This window comes from Myripristis murdjan, chromosome 7, assembly GCF_902150065.1.
Source record: "Myripristis murdjan chromosome 7, fMyrMur1.1, whole genome shotgun sequence".
Lineage (NCBI taxonomy): Eukaryota > Metazoa > Chordata > Actinopteri > Holocentriformes > Holocentridae > Myripristis > Myripristis murdjan.
In genome coordinates, this window is record NC_043986.1 from 25,784,523 (window position 1) to 25,807,925 (window position 23,403).

At 42.8% G+C, this 23,403-nt stretch overlaps 2 protein-coding genes across 4 annotated transcripts in view; both read left to right on the top strand.

Moving 5' to 3' along the window:
* Positions 1-5,207: 5,207 nt before the first annotated feature.
* Positions 5,208-10,089, top strand: hsd17b10 (hydroxysteroid (17-beta) dehydrogenase 10). Its single transcript, XM_030056798.1, has 6 exons — positions 5,208-5,363; positions 5,980-6,144; positions 6,838-7,002; positions 7,166-7,294; positions 8,026-8,134; positions 9,484-10,089. The coding sequence occupies exons 1-6, from the start codon at positions 5,340-5,342 to the stop codon at positions 9,672-9,674; spliced, it is 783 nt and encodes a 260-aa protein (XP_029912658.1). The 5' UTR covers positions 5,208-5,339; the 3' UTR covers positions 9,675-10,089.
* Positions 10,090-19,408: 9,319 nt separating this feature from the next.
* Positions 19,409-23,403, top strand: part of LOC115362627 (neural cell adhesion molecule L1.1-like) — a 43,935-nt gene continuing 39,940 nt past the window's right edge. For all 3 annotated transcript variants that reach the window (XM_030056621.1, XM_030056622.1, XM_030056623.1), the window contains exon 1: positions 19,409-19,441. The gene's annotated coding sequence lies outside the window, so the exon portion shown is untranslated. The remainder of the gene's footprint in view (positions 19,442-23,403) is intronic.

The window sequence follows — 23,403 nt, forward strand, 5'->3', positions numbered from 1 at the left end:
TCTGGTGTCTCTGGTCTCTTGTTTTTAGATTTTTTTTTTTTTATTATTATTCTTGTCTTTGAATGAAGCCATCAGACTGATCAGTATCCATCAGTGAGTGATAGATAACCAGTAATGGAAGTGGTAAATGTAAAGATGGTAAATATGACCCATATGTAGTGATTGTCATATGGCAAACCATAACCATTAGAAACGGAATTGAGAGCAGCACTACTCCCTGACTGGCAGGCAGGACCTGAGGATGGCTGCTTCGGTCCGCTGTCCATCTCATTACTGTGATCCAAGGCAACATCTCAAAACGTACCGGGAGGATTGGCATGAAATATTATGAGTGCATTCAAGCTCTCTAGTGAATGGACTGTCAGTTTTGGTGACCTTGCTACCGTCATACCTCCCAAAGGAAGATTCCCCTTGATAGTACTATGGCCTTTCCTCTAGTGCCATTGAGGCGAAACATTTCACTTGTACACATGTCTGTAAATTTAATGGGCAGATTGCCAAGTAATTTGCTGAGTGTGATCATGCATCCAATGAATGAACCTTAAAAATGTTGGCCACCATCACCTTTCCTCTAGCGCCACCCTAAGGCCAAAATATCAAATTTGAGATCTCAAAATCTCAAAATTTTGAAGATTGGCATGACACTTGGCAAGCACAGCCATGCTCCCCAGAGAATGAACCCTGTCAATCAATATCTCTGCTCTAGTCTAGAAACACCCTCAGGCCAAAATGTCAAACTTGGACAGAAGATATCCTTACCAGATCTAATGAGCAGATTGCTGTATGTGGTGAGCACATTCATACTCCCCAAAGGAAAATTCCTCTTAATTTTGATGACCATTTGAACTTTCCTGTGCCAACACCCTTAGGTTAAAATGTCAAATTTGAAAAAAAAAAAAAAAAAAAAAAAAACTAAAAGCTAAAACTTGGTGTGAAAAACATTTTAGTTAACTGAAATAAAGACTAGACTTTAAAAAAAAAAAGATGAAAACTAACTGAAACAATATTTATGCACTTACAAAACTAACTAAAAATAAAAATAAACAGAAAATGATTTCGTTAGTTTAGTTTGTCAGTTTGGTCAAATTTATCAGCACAAGCATGAGGAGGCGTTAGTTCTGATATTTATTGAGACTGGGACGACTACATGACCGGGAGTCAGCTGCCTTCACTATATGTTGTCTTTGTATTGTACGTATTCTGAACTTAAATCTTACCCCTGACAAACACCCCAATATCATTAAAAACAACACAAAACATACTAATAGTGACATTAATGTTTTTTGTTTTTGTTTTTTTAATAATAATAAAAATTAAACTGAAACAAGGAAACCCACTCTGGAAACTAACCGGCACTAAATTGAACTGAAAACAAAATGAAAAACGAAATAAAAATGTATTAAAACAACAACAACAACAACAACAACAACAGCAACAAAACTAATGATGAATACAGTTATTTTAACACTGGTTCCCACTCTGTGTTCTGGTAGTGGAGCGGCTCTGTGGCTGGGCTGCACGCTAAGTCTCGTTCTGGGCGCGCTCCACACACCCCAAAATCTCGAGATATTTGCGCATCAGCGGCGACCACATAACCCGCTCCACCAGGAAAGATGGCGAGGATGATACGAGGAGCCACCTGGGCTGCTGGGGAGCTTGAGGTAAACCACGCCGCCTCCCTCCGGCACCGCGGAGACGAGGTTTGACGAAGCGCGCCTCGTCCTCGGTGGTTTCGCGAGCCGCGGCTGTGTGCGCGGGCCGGCCGGGACTCCGGTCCGAGCGCAGCCGCGGACCGAGAGGTCGAGAACCGCCAATTCCAGCTAGCTGTCAGCTAACCCTGCTGGCTAGCTGGCTAGCTGACCTGCTATGCAGCCTGCTCCTGCAGAGCCTCCTCGCTAAGTCGACTGCTAAATAGACGAGGAGCAGCAGGTTTACGCCTTCTTATATCCACCAGAGTGATGTTTCTCTAACGCCGGGAAGGGCTTAATTTTCTGTACCACGCAGCTAGGTAGCTTACAATGCTGAATTGCTGCACAAGTTAGCGTGTTAGCTAGCTAGACCAGGGTTAAAATGTAGGCTAGCAGCAGCAAATATATCCTGATGATTGATGCTCTGTTGCTTGGTTTGATGCTTGAAGGTGGTGTGGTCAGCTTTTTTATTCCGCACTCTTAATGCTACATGTTTTCTTTCCCTAGGTGCTCTGTGGGCAGAGACTTATCCTCAAGGACAGGAGGCGTATGAGAAGACTGATGGGCATAATTTTGTGAGGATTACTCACCTCTTCTTCTCTTGCCCTTGCCTCTGTGCCCCTGCATCCTTATCTGTCCGTGTCTTTCTTTTTATGCCTCCTCATGCCATCCATTCTCCTGTCTTATTCTCCTCCATCCCTATTAGGCTGTCTATGTATTTAAGTCCTGCATTTGGTCACATTGTAGTGTCTCCTCAGCTGACCTCCAGGCCCTGCTCATGGGTCCACAGACGTGGATGCCCTTGGCTTTATTAGGGGGGTTACACTGGGATGCTGAGTAGGACTGAGGACCAAGTAAGACAAGAGATGCTTTGGTTAAAAATGAGAAACATTCCATTTTTTTTCTAGGGGTGGGGGGAAAATGAGAATGATGATACAGCATAGTATTGCGATATTTTGTGTGGCAGTATTGTATCAATACATACATACCAAGAATCGGTGCAACATTTATGACATTTGCTCAGTCTGTTTGCTTGATAATCCCATTTTGCTGCAGTAAAAATGACTGAGGTGAGATGAACTCTCTTCATCAGGTTTTCCCTCAGGGACATAATTTGCAGTTGAGAACGGCAGTAAATCGCAATACATGTTATCGCAATAGTCAGCATATTGCAAAATCAAATCAAATCGCAATACTATGGTATCGTGATACTATCGTGCCAGACACAAGGTGTTTCATTTCAAAATGTAAGATTTCTGATGCTGACCGCCGAGAAGGGGGCTGTGGGATGAGGTAGTAGTTTGTATAGTTTTAGGATCATACCAGATCTGGGAGATAACTATACAGCCTACTGTCTTTCTCACGGCAACCAAACCGTCACCATGGCCACGGCCTCCTGTGATCAGCCGCCGTCACGTCCAGTGCTCAGAAGAACATTACATCCTTGGTATCCTTGCAGTCCTTGGTATGTAGCTGTTGACAAACATGTGCTCTCAGCATTAAGACACGGAGCAGTATGTGTTCCCTCCTGTGCTATATCCTGATGATAATGATTTTTAATTTGAATAACCCAACCTAAATCTTAGGTTATAGTTTGCAACATCTCATAGCTATTTTACTAGCCCAACCTCAGATTCAGAAACACTTTATTGGTCCCCAAGGGGAAATTGGGTCAGTTGCAGTTGCTCCAAAAAAAAAAAGAAAGAAAGAAAGAAAGAAATAGGAAAATATGTGGAAGGTATAGCTATATACACGGGAGATTCCACTGTTGAATTGTCAAGTCCTACAGGTATAAATGATTGCACAGTTAAACGGTTAAATGATGAGTAAATAGCGTACAGTTATGCAGCTTGTTAACTCAGGACTTAAATCCTGGATAGGTACTCAACAAACAGGACAGAAAAAGAAATAGATGTATGTTTCCTTTGAGTTTGTGTCTATGCTGTGGTGAGGTAGTAAGTTGTGTTGTTGTGGGGTGTGGGATATTGCAGCCCCTGTTCTGGAGATACAACTATACAACTTACTGCCTTCCACATCATAGCAGGCAGAACGCCCTGTGTCTCTGCATCGAGGCTGCAAACATCCAGTCCTCCAGCTGACAGAGCATCTTTACTCAAGATTTTGCTAAATTAGGTTGTATTTCCTGTAGAAAAGGTGCTTTTCAGGATTACAATGTGTGAAATGTGTTTTTTAAATTAAGTTTGAATATTGATTGTTTGCTCTGGATGCTAGATATTGTTTAAAGCATACCGAAGGTGAAATAATTAAAGTTCTGTCTGATCTATATGACTTTCTAATACATTTCCAGATAAAGAATGTTTTTCAAGGAACTGTAAGTTGTCTGTGTCTTCTTGGCCTTTTATCATGTTGGAACATCTTTCTGTGACACAAAAGAAGATAAAAACAGAAATGTACTTGAAGCCTGGTTGGCTGAGAGTGTCGTGTGCCTGAGTGGCATTTGGTTGACATGCCCACTGCATGAGAGCTTCCTGGGTTTGCATTCGGCTCTACATGAAAGATTAAAGTCTAGAAAGGCTTGGATTACTGTTGAAGAGCCCGAGGCAGATGTGCAGGTGTGTGGTTTTTCCGCAGCTTCTCTTTGGGGTGTGTTTTCTAAATTCTGCAGTGGGGCTGGTGCAGCTCTGCAGGGCACAAGGGTCATGACGTTAAACATGGTGTTGAGATAAATTAATCAAGGGGTTAGACGTAATTTGGCTGAGTGAGGCTGCCTTGTGCTCTCCTGCTCTGTCGACATGACAAACGAGCAGCAGCATCGACAGCACGACTCGAGCAGACTCAGGATGCATCAAGTGGTCGCCTGAGCTGACCTTCGGGAGCCAGACGGCCGCTGTGATTGGACAGCATCCCTCATGTTTATTCTGCCTCTCAGACAGCGGCACGGCGGGGCGTTCCCCACAGAGCTCGCTCATTGGTTGAAATAATGCCAAGTGGGCGGGGATTACATGCTCTTCCGCTCTCGACCCGCATGACATGTGTGACCTGAGAAGGGGAAAAGTAAGAGCTCTCACTCTGCCTCTGTTTCTGCTACTGTAAACGTCACCGCTGCAGATCAGGGGTGTACTCAGTCATTTTGTGGGATTAGATTTGAAGACTTGTATATAAATCCTTGTGCGCCTTACCCATTTTGCTGTCTTCTTTCCAGTTTCTGGACTAAATAGCAAAGATAGTTGCTAGCTAGATAAATCCCAAATTGCCCTCATAGCAGAATAAACTATTTAGAAAAAAAATGTTACACACCTAAGGCTCACATTAAGCTCGAAATATAAAGATATTATCAGCAAGACTTATCAATATAAGACTACCGCTGCTCTCTTTAAGTTCCTGAAGTTTATATGAACCAAATTTCACTTCATAAACACTGGTGATATTCAGAGCTATAATTAACGCTGGTGTAAAAGGTAGTTTTGTAAGAAAAGGTTTAGTTTCAGCTGATCAGCCCTCGCTTTGGCAGTGTAAAAATAAAAGCTATGTTTACTCTTAAATCATAAGTCATCCCCGCGTCAGAAGAGAGGTTGAGCGAGGGTTAACGCCCACTTTCGCACCCGGAACTGGGACCCAAACGGTCAAAGTGATTCCTCTTCTCCATACACGATCTTTGTGGTGACGCAACGGCTGCCTGTGTGCGTGAACATGGCGAACATTCGGAGTGTCAAGGTGAGGAAAGAAAAAGAAAACATGTGAGAGCATCAAACTGCATGACTTTAAACGTTTCCTCGAAGGTGTTACGGTGCGCAGGAGTTTAAGTGAGCTCGTGTTGTGATGACGCGTGAGGTTTTGCCGCGCGGCGCCGTGCAGAAGCTGCATTGTGTAATGTTACCCCTGTGGTGAACCAATGGATTCATGCAGCGTCCTCAGTAGATGGTGGTGACCAACCTGCCCTGTTGACATTGGAGTCTCAGTATATCAACTCTCTAACAGCTGGCTTGAAGACTGCAAACTGTGTTTACATTTTTTAACAGTGACCCAATATCCACATTTATTTGACCTAATTAAGTACACTTACCCTCATTTAGTATGAACGTCTTCTTTCAGGAGTTTCCCTCAACATTGTAATCATAGCTGTCTCCTTTTATCCATCTTTCTCAGTGACCCATGTTTTTTTCCTTTATATGTTCAGTTTACCCATTCTCCTCAGTCTATATTGTTCACCTCTGTGTGTGTGTGCGTGTGTGTGTGTGTGTGTGTGTGTGTGTGTGTGTGTGTGTGTGTGTGTGTGTGTGTGTGTGTGTGTGTGATGGGTCTGTCCTGCATGTGTGCATGGTATCTACAGGGCATGGTGGGCCTGGTGACAGGCGGTGCGTCTGGTTTGGGCCGGGCCACTGTGGAGCGTCTGGTGCAGAATGGAGCGTCTGCTGTGATCCTGGACCTCCCCTCCTCTGAGGGAGCGGCTCTGGCCAGCAGCCTGGGTGACCGCTGTGCCTTTGCACCCGCAGATGTGAGTCCACAGAAACTCTGAGGAAATCTGACACGCCTCTTTCTATTTGAGAAGCCAAAAATTAAGACCTGTGGTTTCTCAGGTAGGCGGGTCAGACCCACCGTTCACATCGTGTTCTCAGAGTTTGCAGTTTTGTCATTGCAGAATCAGTGCAAATGTCAAGTATGGTGGAAGCAAACCTATTATAGTTAAAGCAAAACTGAACTTTGGAGTGTGGGCTTTTTTGTTAATTGGGTCTTATGTGTGTAAATGGTGGTGAAATACCCTCGAGTTGCTCCTTGTTTCTCTTGGCTGCTAATCCACAACTCTGTACCTCTGTCTTTCCGTTCTCTTCCACAGAGCAGCAAAACAGCTTCCGATATACACTTTTCATACATACTGTAAATGAACATGAACAGCAAAGTCCCAAGCAAGTCCCACTGCTCTTGTTTTTCTTAAGTAATTACAGTTGTTATGAAAGTACTGTTAGGTTGTTTCTTCCTGGCACGAGGTTACTACGTGGAAGTTTCCTGCAGACACTACCGGCCATAATGAACTCACTCCTGTACCTCATTTTGCCTCGGCCTCCAAATTCTTCTTCTGCCCCTTTATTACACGGTGCTGTGCAGATTACAGTCTGTCATCCAGGATGCATGTTAACACCTGATGTAAAGGGGCATTTCATCTCAGTTTTGATTCCTGTCGGTTGTCCAGGTGACATCAGAGGCAGATGTGCGGTCAGCGGTTTCTCTGGCCAGAGAGAAGTTTGGGAAGCTGGACCTGGCTGTGAACTGCGCCGGCATCGCTGTGGCTGTCAAGACCTACAACTTTAAGAAGGACCTCCCTCACAGCCTGGAGGACTTCCAGCGTGTTATCACTGTAAGACAGAGGGACAGATCATAGAAGGAGCAGACATATCAAAATATCAGACATGTCTGTCACGCTCGTGGACGTGTGCCTTGACCAGGGGATCATCAGTATATTGTGTGTGTGTGTGTGTGTGTGTGTGTGTGTGTGTGTGTGTGTGTTGTGTCTTCCCCAGGTGAACATTGCAGGAACCTTTAATGTGATCCGCCTGGCTGTGGGTGAGATGGGGAAGAACGAGCCGGATGCAGACGGACACAGAGGCTGCATCATCAACACTGCCAGCGTGGCGGCCTTCGATGGACAGGTACACACACTGCTCTGCGTCACAGAGCAAACTGAAAATACTGGAGCAAGTTAGTGTCTGCATCAGCCTCATAACAGAGACGAGTGAATTAAAAACACTAGTTTAATCACAAAAGCTTAATTGTCATGAATGGATGTTTCAGTGAATTGTACCTGCTAACACAGACACTCACGCTGTCATCAGTGGGTCTTTTTTTCTAAAACCAAATCTGAAAAACAGCATCCCATTTACACCACATAAAAATAAGATACAATCGGCAAAATTGGGAGTGTGTTCCCCCTTCAACTGTAACTTTATAACTTAGAATTGTTTCTTTGTTTTTTTCCTCAAAATTGCGATTGTGTCTGAGAATGCACAGACACTTTTTCCTCACAATTGTGACTTCTCTCAAAATGTCTGTCTTTTTCTCCTCTTTCTCACACACACACACACACACACACACACACACTCACACTCTAACATAGTGTTACTTTGATGGAGAAGATGCTGCCATTAGTATCTCAGCTCTGAATTTTGAGTCAGAAACCAAAGCTGTTTTAATGCAGTCCACATGTAAAAAAATCTGAATTCTGAGAGTTGTGATTATGAGGGAAAAAGACTGAAACAGTTAAAAACAGTTATTGCTTATTTTTTAGGTGACAGGAATGGGCTTCAGTAGAAATACTTTTATTTCCACAACCAAAAACTTCAAAGGCTCAGTGTTTCTGTTTTTCACCTCCTTATTGCTCCAGGTGGGCCAAGCTGCTTATTCAGCCTCCAAAGGCGGCATCGTTGGAATGACCCTCCCCATCGCCAGAGATCTGGCACCCATGGGCATCAGAGTCGTCACCATAGCACCTGGTGGGTGTACAACATTTTCACATTGTGAACATGAATTATGAGTCTGCTCCACAGACAATGGAGAGGATTATCATTAATATATTTTGAATGTTTCGCTTTTGATAGAATATGTTGCTGTCTTGAGTACAGTAGACTTGTGTCAGATATTTTGGCTCCTTTTGACCCCACAATTTATCAACCCCGTCCTCTTCCAGCTTTCATGAGTCACCGGCCTCTTATTTCACATCTCTGCTGTCTGTAAAAATGGAAAGTCATGCCTCCTCAGCAAAAATCAGCCAAAATTAACTTATTGGCTTACCTGCCAAGGTGGCTGGTAGATGAAAAAAATTACTGTCCAGACAGTTTTTTTTACCAGTCAAAAATAATAAATTGCTTTTTACTATTACGATTTGATATTATTATTTTTTAGCATGTCATCTTGGTCTCATATACGATTTTTAATCAGCATTATAGCAGAGTGCAGAAATTATAGTAGTAACACTGATTATATGCAGAAATGCTAATTACAGTGTTTCAGCACAAAGATGTAACACATTTGAATAAATACATTTAATGGTATTTGCCTTTAAGTCTAAGAAGAATACTCCAATGTTTTGGGCAAAAAAGTCTTTCAGATTTACCCAGACTGACACAAGATGTGCGATACGATTGTCCCTTCTGTACGTCCTGTGGTTTGGTTCATGTTTAACATTTCATGGTAGCTTAGCATAAAGACTTAAAGTCTATGGGAGTCATTAGCCTAGCTCTGTCAAAGTGAAAAAATAAACCTTACACCATCTCTGAAGCTGTCTTATTTGCACAGAGTATCATGTGTATAATACACATCTTGGAATTTCTTTTTAAAATTCAAGAGCCATTTTAAGATGTTAGGTGGTGGAACTGTAGCCTCTGAACGCACACATCCTTTTGTCTGTCACAGTGATCCGCACAACACTGAGGGAAGCCTGTAGGTAGATCCTGTACAAAGTGCACCCACTCACTTGTAAACAAAACTCAGGTGACCACCTAGGTAGCTCTCCTCTGGACAGAAAATGATCCAGAAGCTTCTCTGTTTGAGCCGGAGTACAAAGATGAAGAGCTGCTGCTTTTGGATGCTGATCACGTTGTCTCTCTGAACATACTGAATCCTTTGAGTGAGTGAGTGAGTGTGCTTTGTCTTCCTTAAACAAGCAGCTCTCTCCAGCACGTGTTGGAAATTTAGTTTTTCTCTACCAGGCTGAGTGCCACACAATCTCCATAATTTACTCACCAAAAACTACATTTACCCACATTTGGCGACAGGCGTGAGTTATTTTTGGACCCTTCTCTTTAACTTTGTGCTCCTCCTCTGTCTGTTCGCTCTTGTCCAGGTCTGTTTTCCACTCCTCTGCTGGCCGGGCTTCCAGAGAAGGTGCGCTCCTTCCTCGCTCGCCAGGTGCCCTTCCCGTCGCGTCTGGGAGACCCTGCCGAGTTCGCCCACATGGTGACATCACTGGCCGAGAACCCCATGATCAACGGAGAGGTCATCAGACTGGACGGAGCCATCCGCATGCAGCCCTGAGACACATGAAGTGTGTGTGTGTGTGTATATACGTGTGTGACCCAATGAAAACCCAGGTCGATATGGACTGCAGGTGATTATCATCTGCTCCTCTAATCAACACAAAACGATGAAAACTGTGTGTGAGAGCGTGTGCATGACTGCCTTCATAATTAAGGCATTCAAAGCTGCATACAGCAGCCACAATTTCAGTGTGGGTCATGATCACCACTATCACAAGTGTTTGTGTGAGTGTGTGTGTGTGTGTGTGTGTGTGTGTGTGTGTGTGTGTGTGTGGGTGAGAGAGAGAGCATACGAAAGACTGTTTGTTTGAAAGTGCATTATTCAAAGCATTGAAATATTTTATGCACTCCACATTGGTTGTTTTGTAAACAAATCCAGATGATAATAAACCTCTGATGTGTTTGAATATCCACTCGGCTCATTTTATTCTTGGGTTGTGTTGTGTCGTGTGTTGAGGTCAGTTAAACCCAGAAAGATCTCTGCTGTTGCTGAATAATCAAATGAGGACTTGCCGTCTTTAGATAGATACAAATGCTGCAGTTAGGACCAAGCTTTCATGATTGACACAGACAGATATGCAAAGTCCAGACAAGATAATGGACTGCACATGGTACAATATGTATTTTTAAAACATTTTTATTTTTTGGTATTTCTACTTAGTTGGACCGTGGCAGGTACGTGGTACACGCTCTGTCAGGTGAGCTACTGGGACTGCCTTTTTGGTACAATAGTAATGTCTGAAAGATATGGAACATCCCATTCAATGTGGGGTTTTCCTCTTGGCACACCCTGAAATCTGAGTTTGGTGCGCATGTTTTTCGCTGTGTTGATGACACAGACTAGCATCATGACTGGTATCTACCACAAAGCAAACTCCAACCCAGCACCAAACCAAAGAGATAAAATGACCCTACACTTACACTACACCTGTTAATTCTCAAGTGCACATGCAAATGTGCATTTGTTTACCAGTAGGAAACAGATTTTCTTCAGTTGTTTTTTTTTCCTTTTCAGTTTATAATAATATTAATGACATTTAGTTGATGATAATAACCCTGATGTTGACACAGTCTGTAACAGATGTGAGTTGACGTCCATCCTCTGCTGCTCTTCTCAGCTATGAGCTCCAGCAGTCAGTTGCCTTTGGTTCGGCCAACAGAGGAGAAGAGGCCTGCTCTACTCCACCTCCTCCAGTTACCTGTCCCAGGTAAATGGAGACAATGCACATTCAGGAAGCTAAGTGCTGGATATGAACCTCCAAGAATTTATAAAATCTTAGACTGTTCAATTGAAAGAGATACATAACATCCTGCATCCTGCATACTTGTTGCATAATTTATACACATGTAGCCATTGTAAGCACTTTTCACTGACAGCTTAGAGTAAAGATTGCAGTTTATTTTACTAACTACAGAAATAGAGAAGTAACATGCAGGGCTAAGGGTACCACTGCAGTGGCTGCTATTCTATTATTGTAAACAACTGATCCAGCTGACATTAATGTTAGTTTATGATTGGAGTCATTTTGATGTTCGACACATTGTGTCTGTTTTTTTTAAATTTCAAAGTTATTTCAGCTATTTCAAAAGAAAAAGCAGGTCCAGCTCCCAACACTGGAGACTCAAGTTGTTCATTTGTTCTGATCTATGAGGTTTTAAACTAAAATATCTGACATGTTTGTCTGTCAAATTATCTATGTGTTTCTGTCTGATTCTCTTTCTATTCATATTAGCCTTTCTTTCTGTCTGTCTGTTCAATTGCATTCAGATTAAATTTGCTAATGAACACTGGCTCTTGTCAGAAGCCTCATGAGCACAGGAAAGTCACTGGGATCCAGTGTCAATTCAGCTCCCTGGATGATCTTCAGCAGGACAGTGTTTTTAGGGCATTTCACTCAAATAAAAAGCATCTCAATGAACTTCATTAATTGCATTGCCATGAGAAAGAAAGGTGATTTGAGATATTCTTGACCCTTTTGGTTTGTTCTGTTTGTCTAATTGCCACATTGTAGATAGTTTAATGAACTGCTGTGCAGATGTTATTCTGTTTTATTGACACTCAGTAGGCTTTTACAGTGTGTACATTGAAGTGCTGTGCAGGGAGGGTCCTGAAGGGGGCGACATCAACATATAGCGACACTGAGGCTGTTAGGATGGGTCAGGACCAATGCAGACGTGTGTGCATGTCTCTGTGTGTGCTTTGCAAAGTAAGGTCATTTTGTCTGCTCCTTCCTTCTTCAAGTGGTTACTTTAGGACTGAGAATTTGACCCTGCCTTTCGTTCTCATGAGTGTTGCTCCCTATTATGCAGAGTACATCACCACAGTAACACACCAAGCACCTCCTATGTTAAAGGAAACGTGGCATCTGGAGGAGCCTGTGACCTCCGTGAGAAAACCAACTGCTTACTGGAATAATGTATTAACTGAGAGACAGAGACTCTGCAGAGGAAATGGCCCACCTTTAAGAGCTTCTGGAGCGAGCCTTATAAAACTAAGAACTGTGCTGCACACTGCATGTTTCACACCAGGTTGTATGCATATCAGTATACTTCTAGTGTCGAGGACGTCAGCAAACATACAGTTGGCCACATTACACACGAGGAAGTTCTTGATGTGTTTGGAGTGTTTCCAGGCTATTTGCCCGCTCCGGCTGTAAAAGAGGGCTTCTACCAAGTAACAGGTAGCTTACATTATTTGACTGTAGTTATCAATAATGAATTACATTTACTGTTGCATATTAAGTGCACTGAAATTCTCTCATAGGATTCCTGAAAGTGAACGGTGCAATGGATTGCGGCTGTATTCCCATAACTGCAGCCCTGGGGAACACGAGGCCCACATTGTGAATAGAAAACCTTTCCACAGCCTCAATGTGCAGGTATTGATAAGGCTCTGTTTCTATTGATTAACTGGAAAACTTATGTGTGCATTACATGCAGGGACACATGCAGCAAGCACAGCATACAAAACAGTCATACTTTAAAGTGCTTCAAGTGATAGTTTGGATTCCCTGATTCTCCCTGAGTGTTTTGCTCCAAAATGAATGATGTAGACACACAACAGAACACATCATGATTTTGTGTGGTGACATAAAGCTGAAAGTGTTTTGAAGGATGCACAACAACACCTTTGCCGCTGTATCACCCCACAGGTTGAATATAGTGCTGAGAAGCACCATCACTGTTGGTGACGTAGTGGCAGTGCCTCGGCAGAAAATAGTTCCACCATTTTGGAAGCCAGGGGAGTGGCTTCTTGTTCTCTGATCTCTCCCCATCTCCCAGCTGCTTTCTGTGCACCAACTAATGCTAACAACACGGCGATCTGTCAGCCACTTCCTGCTGTCATCAAAAATGCCTTTATTAGCAAGGCAGTCAGTTTAAGTCAGTTTTCTCCTCCAGTCAGCTAGTAGCCATGCTAAAGTGGATCAACAGACTATGCTGACACAGAAGTATCCATACATGTTTGAAAAAAAAAAAAAAAAATCAAGCAAATCAACGTTATGTGACTGTAAAGCAAACTCTGTTGTTCCAAAGACTATTTCCAAGTTAGGACAAGAACACATCAACCTTATGTTATCCTTTTTTTTTTTTTTTTTTTTTTTAATTATTGTATGATCTACCACTGCCTCAAACTGATTGACTTGAATGATTCATCACAGATGAGTTTTGGTTTGTGAGCAGGCAGTTGTGACGTGCAGCATGGCTCGTTTCTCTTGATGTCATTTCTGCATTGTGAAGAAACCTCAGGGTAATTGTCTGCCTTTTATGGCATGAGTGCACACTCGTTTACGACCAGGTGGGGTTCATCATATTTACAAAGGTCACTTAGTAACATTTTCTGAGATCTGAGACACACATTTACTGAATCTGACAAGGATGATTCTTACAAGCACACCTCACAAAAAAAGCACTGTAAATTCCACCTAAAAATGAATGTTAATGCATGACACTGTCTCTGTTTACAGAATCTGAACTTCCCATCCCGTGCATGACTTTAGAGTGTAATGACCACTGTGTGTGTGACATTCACCTCTGATGGTCAGGGGGTTAAGCTGAGTGAGAGACGGGAATCCAGAGTTCAAAAAACGCAGAGCTGTTTTATTGTTCTCATTTCTTTGACTTTCCTTCCCATGTATCTTTGTGCTCTGCAGGGAGAGAACACAATTATTAACTTCAACTCAAATCTGAACAGAAATGGTCGTTTTAAACAAATCTCAAACAGATTCACTCACACGTACGCAACATGGCTCAGGTCAAAAAGAAAGAACGATGGGAAGTAGGCAGCATGTATCACCTCTCAGGTTCCTTGCCAGGCAGGTGTGTTTGTGTTCCCCTCCCAGCCTCAGATCTGGTCATGTGACTCCTAGACGAGGACTTCTTGACAGTGTGAGTGCTCAGCGCTGGGATCCTTCAATTCCATGCAGAAAGTTACCTGAGATGTTGGTGGTGCACCCCTTCTCTGAAAACTTTCCTGATTGTTTGGAGGGCTGTCAGAAAACATTTGGAAAGGGCGTGGCTCTGCAGCGCTGCTTCCCTGGTCAATGGAACCGACTCTGAGTAAAGTGAATATGCACACAATAAATATGCTTTGTCGCTACATTCAAACAAAAAAAGGCTTACATACCGTCCTGATAAAGGTGAAGGGTAAGTGTAAGGAAATGAATGGAATCACAGGGCGGTTGTCATTAGGACAGAGGTACAAGGATGTGTGTGTGTGTGTGTGTGTGTGTGTGTGTGCATGAGGAGCAGCAGAATTCATAAGTGTAATGGGGTCTAATTGCCTTACTGGATGTACTGATGTGTAATTGAATCAAAACTATTAACCCTTATGCATCTTCTCAACGCTTCTCCCTCTCTCTTTTCTCATCAGTCCTACTTTCTCTCTCTCTCTGTCTCTCTCTCTCTCTCTCGCTCTCTCTCTGTGCTCTTTCATCTTCTCCCATACCTACTTCCCTTATCTCTGGCATACATTATATGGCTGTCACACTCAACCTGTTAGGTTGATCTGCAAGAGTGTGTGTGTGTGCGCATGTGTCTGCGTGCGTGCGTGCGTGCGTGCGTGTGTGTGTGTGCGTGTGTGTGTGTGTGTGTGCTGTGTGTTTCACCCTTGTGCTGCCTTTCCCCAGTATTTTGTATTCCAGTGAGGCTGAGTCACTCTTACGGTAAACTGTATTAATGAGGACTGGGGGTAGGAGGTGTGTGTGTGTGTGTGTGTGTGTGTGTTCCAGGGGCTTGATGACATGTCCCAGACAATGCCAGACATGAGACAAGGACATGAGAGAGAGCAGGGAGAAAAGATGCTCATCTGCTGTATTGATCACTGCATCTTAAGCCCCCCACCCCACACACACACGCGCACACACACACACACACACACACACACACACACGTGCAGGTTAAGTGAATTAAGCTCTTATAGAGAAAAGGCAAGGAGTGGATGGAGGGATGTAGGGAAGGTATGGAAGAGAGAAAGCAAGGGACAAAGCCAGCGTGGAGGAGGTGGAGGAGATAATGGAATGGCTGTCTGCTTGAGACAGGAAACTCAATTTGCAGAGCAGAGCAGATCAAAAGATGAATGAACGACAGAGGGATACAGGGAGAAATGGAAAATGAGTGGTTTCGCCTGCAGGCCATTCTCTCTGGTATTTCAGAAATTCACCAGACACTTTCACCGCAGAAACAATGGCTGCTCGTGAATATTAGAAAAACCGAACAGCTTCAGAGCACATTTACTGGCTGATGGTTTGTATTTTGATGTGGGAGAAGGAGGAAATTGGACAGAGAGGGGGGTAATACTAATGGAACACACACACACACACACACACACACACACACACACACACACACACACACACACACACACACACATACTGTTACAGTGCCCTGCTTTTATATCTGCTATTGCCAAGGAAAGAACCCTTACACACACATACACACTTACCCTGTCCATCTGTCCTCTGTGTCACACACACACACTTGTTCTCTCTCTCCCTCTCTCTCCCTCTCTCTCTCTCTCACACACACACACACACACACACACACACACACACACACACTCACACACAGTAAGAGCGGGGGTGTTTTGGCTCCCTGCTCTGTTTGGCAGATAACAAATGCCACATGGTTGTCTCTGGCCTTTGCAGTCTGGTTACGCAAAACGACAGAAATTCTGTGTAAATGACGGAGAAGAAGAGGAGGAGGAGCATTACAGGAAACCAAGGATTGAACCAAATATTCAGATAAACTGATATTGGATGAAAGAAGTGGGCTGTCCAAGCATGTACTCACTGTACTCACAGTCTGTCAGTACAGACTGCCGTAAAAACAGGATGTTTTTTTGGTTTTGAATTACATTTAGATGAAACTCTCTTAGAAATAGGAGGAGATAGGGTACAAGTTAGGACAGAAACTCAGTGAAATATGTGGAAGTATATGAAGCAAAAAAAAATGGCCCAGGATCGGGAGGACTGGAGAGCTTTTGTTCGTGGCCTATGCCCCAAGTTGGGCAGTAGGAGTAAGTAAGTAAGTATATGAAGCAGGATGCAGGATGCACTAAATATCAGCAGCAGCATCAGCGGTGGCTCGACTTACTGCTGTTATTGATGCGGCTGCAGATTTCTTTATCTGCAGACCAAGCATGACCACTTTACTTTTCACTGCTGCTAGCAGAGAATGATACTGATTTTTTATGTAGACCTATCTCCAATTTTACCATTTCATTTGCTTTATGTTGCCAAAATAAAGTCAATAAGTAGACAAATGTATGGGATTTGTTGTCTTACTCTAGCTAACTAGTCAAGCATTAAGTCAGGTTAGCTTTCCAAGGCCAATGTAAATCTGAACATACTTTTCATGGTTTTGAATTTCAATTCACATTAAGCCACATTTTCCACCCTGTGGAAAAATGAAAATGGAGAGGTAAATTTGAAATCGGCAGCCTGGCATTTTAAGATGGAGTGTGACAGATTTGTTAAATGATGTAGGCTGGTAGTCCATATCGATCATGCACAACATGTGTGCAGGCCATGGCTGTACAAATGAGCCTGCACATATCAGAGTGGATAGTGAGATTTTTGTCAAATAGTCTGAAATGCAAGTGAAAACACCTGCTTTGACTGTTCTTCTTCACACTGTTGACTAGATGTTGTCAGCCGTAATCACTTGTAATGGGTTAGGAGGTCTCTAGAGGGACCATCGTTTCAACCCTCAAAACTGGGAGCCTGACAGTGAGCTCACTGCATGTTCATGCACGTGCACATGTATGGGCTTATACACGCACCATAGACGTCTTCATCCCGACGGTGGACAAGTACTTTGCACCTTTCAGCACCATGGACAGCTCCTCAGCAAACAAAAAATTGTTGCGTCTCCCAAAGTCCACCAAAACAGAAAATAGTTTCCTACAGTGACAGAAACCTCTAATTGACTTCATTCTCTACAGCCTTTTGCTAATGTTAACCATAACTAACTTATACCTAACCCTAACCTTAACCAATAAGTCAAAATGACCACCCAAAATGTAAAAAGTTCCATCGGTTGTACTTTGAAACACAGATTAGCCTCCTGGTTCTCCTGGTTGGTTGGTGTACCACCATATGATGCGCTGAGTCGTAAGGGCCTCAGTGATTGGTTATCATTGATTGGACATAATTATTCAATCTAGATTATTTGTGCGAAAAACAGAAGGAGAGACATTTTAATGGTCATATTCAGAAAAACAAAACAACAACAAAACAAAACAAACAAACAACAACAACAACAACAACAACAAAACAGGTTACAAATTCATTTTGTATTTTATTTGAGAGTTTCTCAACATCTTCCCCAGTAGTTTAAGTAACATTTATCTAGATTTATGATTTATGATGGTGTCACGATGCTACAAGATAATCATCACTTTAGGTCTAGGCCTATACTGATACTGCTGCAGATAATCTAGAGCAGTATCAGTCACGCAACTTCCTAGTGATAGTGCTGCTGATTGCTTTATCTGCAAACCAAGCGTGACTACTTCACACTAAATGTTCAGTGGATAAACTGCATACCCTGTATACACAACTTGTGCTGGGTGTGTAAACTCTAAATGCAGCTAAATACTACCTGTTGTGATTTCAAGTTATGCACCACCATATGTGTGGTGTAATATACAAAATGCTATGCAGAAGCCTTTGAAACACAAAACTGAAACATTAAAAAGATTGACATATTACAAATATAACAACTTTTGTTAAATTAGATGGCAATACATTTGAGGTGTTGATTAGGTTTAAAGTGAACATTCACTTAAGAGCCCCATTCATGTTTTTTTAATATACATATTTTTACTTATTTTTTCTTATTCATTGATTTTGATTTATGCTAATTGATGATAACATGAGCGTGTTACCCATTTAAGATTAATTGGAATTCATCAACAAACGCACATGGACACGATGGTATGATTTTTCTTCAAATATTTTTTATGTGTCTTATAAGTTTAGGAATGTTTCATGGATGAGACATCTTGTGTTTGCTGAGTCACACAGCCAACACAAGATGTCTCAAAGCCAGTGCAAAGTCAACTTCATATTTCATGTATCCAACACAAATAAGGATCCTAACTGACTTTGCATTGGCATTGTTTCCATGGTGCCTAAAAATACTTTTAACCCATTCGGTGACACCCCCACATAATGGCTCGTTAAGAAAGTCATAGTCATTTCATGCATTTCTGTGAGACCAGCCTAAATCGACTGGCACCCAGTCCAGAGTATTCCCCATCCTTATACCCAGTGCATGCTGGGATAGGCTCCAGCCCCTTGCAGCGCAGGTATGGAGGATGGAGGAGCAGAATGGGATGTTGTGAATATACTAACTCAGTGGGCTAAATCCTCTCAACCCTGTTTATCCTCAAAATTGCTACGACCCTAAACTTTCACTTTTTTTTGTAAGAAATTGAATTTACAATGAAAATGAAGAAACTCATATCACACTCATTGTAAGCTGCACTAAACAAAACCATAAAAAGTATAGTATTGTCAGTGAGTAAGAGTTAATAGGAAGATCATAGAACAGAGAAGTATTTTTTTTTATTCTGAAATTATTTCAAATTTGGCAGAAAATATGTGGTTCAATAAATAAATGGCTCACCAAAAGACAGAACAATACACTTGTGCTTGTTTGTGTCACTTTATTTCAATAACACCTCAATAAAAAAAAATGCTTTTTTTTTCTTTTGTTTTAAAATACCCCGTATCATTTCACCCACCAGTTAAATGACTCTTTACGCTGATATACATCCCACCAGCTGGCCATCACATGAGACAAGAAAATCAGAACAGAGAGGGGAGGGAGTTAAAAAAGAGAGAGAGAGGGAGAAAGAGAGGGGGGCAGAAGGGGGGGGGGGCATGGAGGTAAAAAAGATGGGAGGGGCAGAGGGTATCAGGGGAATACAGAAAGAGAGAGAGGGCGAGAGAGGCTGCAATGAAAGGGGCTGATGTCATCCCTGAGAAACAGCCAATGAGAGAGCAGCAGGGAGGGTAGGAGCGAGGGAGGAGAGACAGAGCTCAGAAGGGTGTGTTTTATGAACCACTGCAGCATCAGTACAAAAAAAAAATAGAGAAAACGCACGACTCAGTGGATAGACAGGAGAAAAGACAGAGAGGGGGAACGGAGAGAAGAGCCCGAGCAGGAGAAAGAAAAGAAGGAGACAGAAAAAGGATAAAGAAAAGAGAAGAGAGAGAGAGGGAGAGAGAGAGACTGAGAGAGAGAGTGTCACCTGCAGAGGTAAGAGAGACATGAAGACAATAGCATCCCACCATGCCGCTTGTATGTGTGTTTCTCTGCATGTCTGAGCCTGTGTGTGTGTGTGGCTACATCTGTATCGGTGTGTGTTCTGTGAGAAAGTGTGTGTGTGTAGGTGTGTATCAGCGGGCGCTGCACTAGATGTGGGCCAGGGGTGTAACAGTGTCTTACATAATATGACGGCAGGTATTAACAACTGTGGTGGGTGATTTGGGAGTGTTCTCAGGTGTGTCATGCATGCATGCGTGTGTGTGTGTGTGCGTGTGTGTGTGTGCATAGTGTGCATAGTTCCTCTTTTGCCTGCTTTCACTGTCTGCACCTTTGATGTCAAAATAAAGACACAAGGTTAAAATGGCCATTGAAAATTGTCCATATGTCGACTGCCAAGGCAAATAATGCTTTAGGGAGTGTCGGGTCGGCTTGATTCAGCTCTTTAATATGTGGCGTATCATCTGTTGCAGTCTGTTTTTATTAATATTGGATGAAACGCTGCACTATGCAACATTATAGCGCTGAATTATTGATAATCGCTTTGATATTGTGTTCACATCATGCTAAAATTGCCAGACAGACTTAGACGTCTCAGTTGCAGTTCCGCTTTCCCCGTTTTGGTTTTTGCGTCTTATGGCACTAAAGTGAACTGAGTTAGATGAGACTGTTTCCTGTTAGTGCTGGATACTGAAGGTGAGGAGGGGGCTGAGTTCTCCTGTGACTGAGCGACAGAGGCAGGGTGAGTGAGCCGAGCACCACGGGGCAGCTCATCATCACTAGTCGACTGTTAGGATTTCATGTTTGAAGGTAAGGGAGGTATGTGTCTGAGGAACGGTCTCTCTCGTGTCTTCTCCCAGCTTTCTGTTTGTCTGTTTACTGTGGAATTCCTCCTTTCACTCTTAGCAACAACAGCACAACACTGGGGTGTGCACACACACACAGAGAGAGAGAGAGAGAGAGAGAAATACCTCTCTCTTTCTACCGTTTGCACTGTTGTTCTTCTCACTCTAATGGCTTTGGCAGCGGATCGCCTCAAATTAGGCCACAACCTGAGAGAGGAGAGGAGACGATTGAAGAGAGGAGAGGAGAGGAGAGGAGAGGAGAGGAGAGGAGAGGAGAGGAGAGGCAGGAGCACTAAAGGAAGCGGGAAACTTGAGAAGCAGGGGAGAGAATTGAGGAAACATTAGTGAGTGAAAGACAGGATTAAAGCCTGGTGAGATTTACCAGGGGGAGGAGAAGGAGTCGAGATTTTGCTCAGGAGAGGGAGATACAAAAGAGCAGGGATGGGATGGGAGATGGAATGAAAGGTTGGCGGGGGAAAAGAGAGAGATGAAAAGACAGTCTGGACTGGGAATACGATGAGAGAGGTGGAGGAGGAGGAGGAGAGAAAGTTAGGATTGACTGGAGTAGGATGATTCTGCCCAGTCGATCTTTCTTCTCGCTCCCCTCCTCTCTCACTGGGGGCACTAATCAAGTTTAATGGAGCCATCTAATGGGACAGTCTCGCAGTTCACTTTTGTATCACAGCCTACAAGCTTGAAAGATTAGCAGACCAAGCCTTTTTCTTGCTGGAGTGCACATTGGTACTAGGCCAGGAAACTGGTTTGCAGATATAGTATATAGGTTTGTTTTCTGAGCTTTAATAACATTTCAGACATCATGCAGGTGCAGTCCATTTCCTCTATGAGAGATATGATGGATGTTTTTATACAGTTAATTTGATTTGTTCAATTTTAGTCATCCATGGTTTGAATTCCACCCTGCCAGAAATGGAAATCGGGGGGAAACACAGTAGTTGCAATTTGTTTTTGTTTTTTGTTTTTTTTTTGTTTTTTTTTTGGCACTATCAACCCACCCACCCATCACTGACACCATGAATTAACATCAGCATGGTTGGCTGATTCCTTTGCAGAGTCTACTCTAAAGAGTTTGGACTATTTTAACACCAACAAATTCAAATAAAATATGGAAAATATTTGTATGGATGGGTATGTGTAGGAGGTAGTTCAGTGAAAAAAAAAAAAAAAAAAAAAAAAAATATATATATATATATATATATATATATATGTATATATATATATGTGTGTGTGTGTGTGTGTGTGTGTGTGTCAGAAAGATGATGTTTAGGGGAGCATCCGCGGAGGATTCCAGATGTCCTTTTGACAGTGTTCTTAAAACATTTGCAAGGTGCTTACTGACCTTGTAGTGACTGGCATGACAACATGCAGAGGATAGTTCAGCGTCTCACTGAGCAGCCAGACTGTCTGACCGCCCTGCAGCTTGGATCTAGATTTGTTTGATAGTGCGCACGGAGACAATTGCACTTGTCCTCGCGGGTCTACAGGCCAATAAACATCCCAGGAGAGAGCTTGAGGAACAGTTTGGAGCCAGACCAAGAGGTCTGAGTGGGAGAACACCGGGTCAGAGAAAGGTCTGCCTGGCAAAATGAGATTAGTCCGACTTCTGTTGCGTTCCTCTCTCTCTCTCTGCCTCTATATGTCCCTCTTTGTTTTCCTCCTTGTGTATTTCTCGTCATACTTCCTTTCATCCATCTTCATCCATCTTCATCCATCTCTCTCACGCCCACACACACTCTCCTCTGATCTGTCTTTCCTCTCATTTGGCCCTTTTCTTCACTTTCTTGTCCTTTCTTTTCCTCTGTTTTTCCGTTCCCCTGTGACAGAATGGGGTCTTTGTGTTGAGAAATGGGAGGAATGCCCTTCTTTCTCGTCTTCTCCCCTTGGTCTTATGCTTATTTCCCTCCCAGCTCTTCCACCCTTCTCTCCTCCTTCTTCCCTTTTCCTTTCCTTCTCTGTTTATGTGTGTGGGTTTGTGTGTGTGTGTGTGTGTGTGTGTGTATGTTGGGGTGGGAGGTGTATCCATTAGGTGGGATTATAGGAACTGTAGGAGGGTTTTAACAGCCCCTCTGTGTTTGGGCTCTAATCTCTTCAGAAACAGCTAATCTAATGTCAACGGCTTAAACGTGCACCGCACACACATGTGCGAACATATTAGACACAAGATGCGATTGTGTGCTCTTTCTGTTGTTTTGGCCTGACTGCTTGAGCCATCACAAGAGTCCATTCATAACACGACAGCAAACACAGAGGACACTTTATCAGCCAAATATCTGACCAACAGTATCATCAAGCTGACGAATACCACATAGTGTGTGTCTGACTCACGTTACTGTATGTCTACCATAACAAACTCCATGTGACCAGCGTTAACAGGAACTGACTGATATATGACAGAAATATGACTGACACCAGGCGTGCATTCAGCCTCTGGTCAAAGATTAACAAGCTGATGTCAAAGGAAATCTTTCAGACTGCACAGTGATTTGGGCAAGAATTACTTGGAATCCATATCTGTGGAAAATGGCCCATTCATTGCTAATGCACCCTCCTTTATCTACAATAAATTTCTGATCGATATATGACATAACAGGCTCTTTCGTCCCTTGAAAGACACAACAGACAACACGTACACAGCTGAAATGCCTCTTTGACAAACATCCAACCAAAAAATGATCAGACCCATGACAAATACAATCATCATCTACGCCTGAGAGAATTATATGAGCTGTCACTGATGAATGACAGCTCTTGGTTGGCTAAAAGTGGTGGGATTTCAGCATCTATACTCTATATTTGACTTGACTGACAAATCCGGAAAGTCGCCTTTCCCACTCTGTAATCCTCTCACGGTGGAACGCAGTCATGCAAAGTGCACAAATGAAAGCTGTCGTGGTGCTGCGGATGTCCCTTTGATTTTTCTGGGGCAAAAAACTAAAGCAACATGAAGAAAAAAAATCAATAAAAAAAAAGAACAATAAATCAACTGAAAAATTCTTTGAAAAAAAAAAAAAAAAACATGTCGGTGTATAATGCACACAGAGGTGCTAGACCCAGAATTAATCAAGATATGAAATTAGAGGGCATTTTATAAAT

Coding starts and splice junctions, on each gene's coding strand:
- hsd17b10 (XM_030056798.1), top strand. CDS start 5,340: ATGGCGAACATTCGGAGTGTCAAG. Junction 5,364..5,979: donor CGAACATTCGGAGTGTCAAG/GTGAGGAAAGAA, acceptor TGGTATCTACAG/GGCATGGTGGGCCTGGTGAC. Junction 6,145..6,837: donor GTGCCTTTGCACCCGCAGAT/GTGAGTCCACAG, acceptor TCGGTTGTCCAG/GTGACATCAGAGGCAGATGT.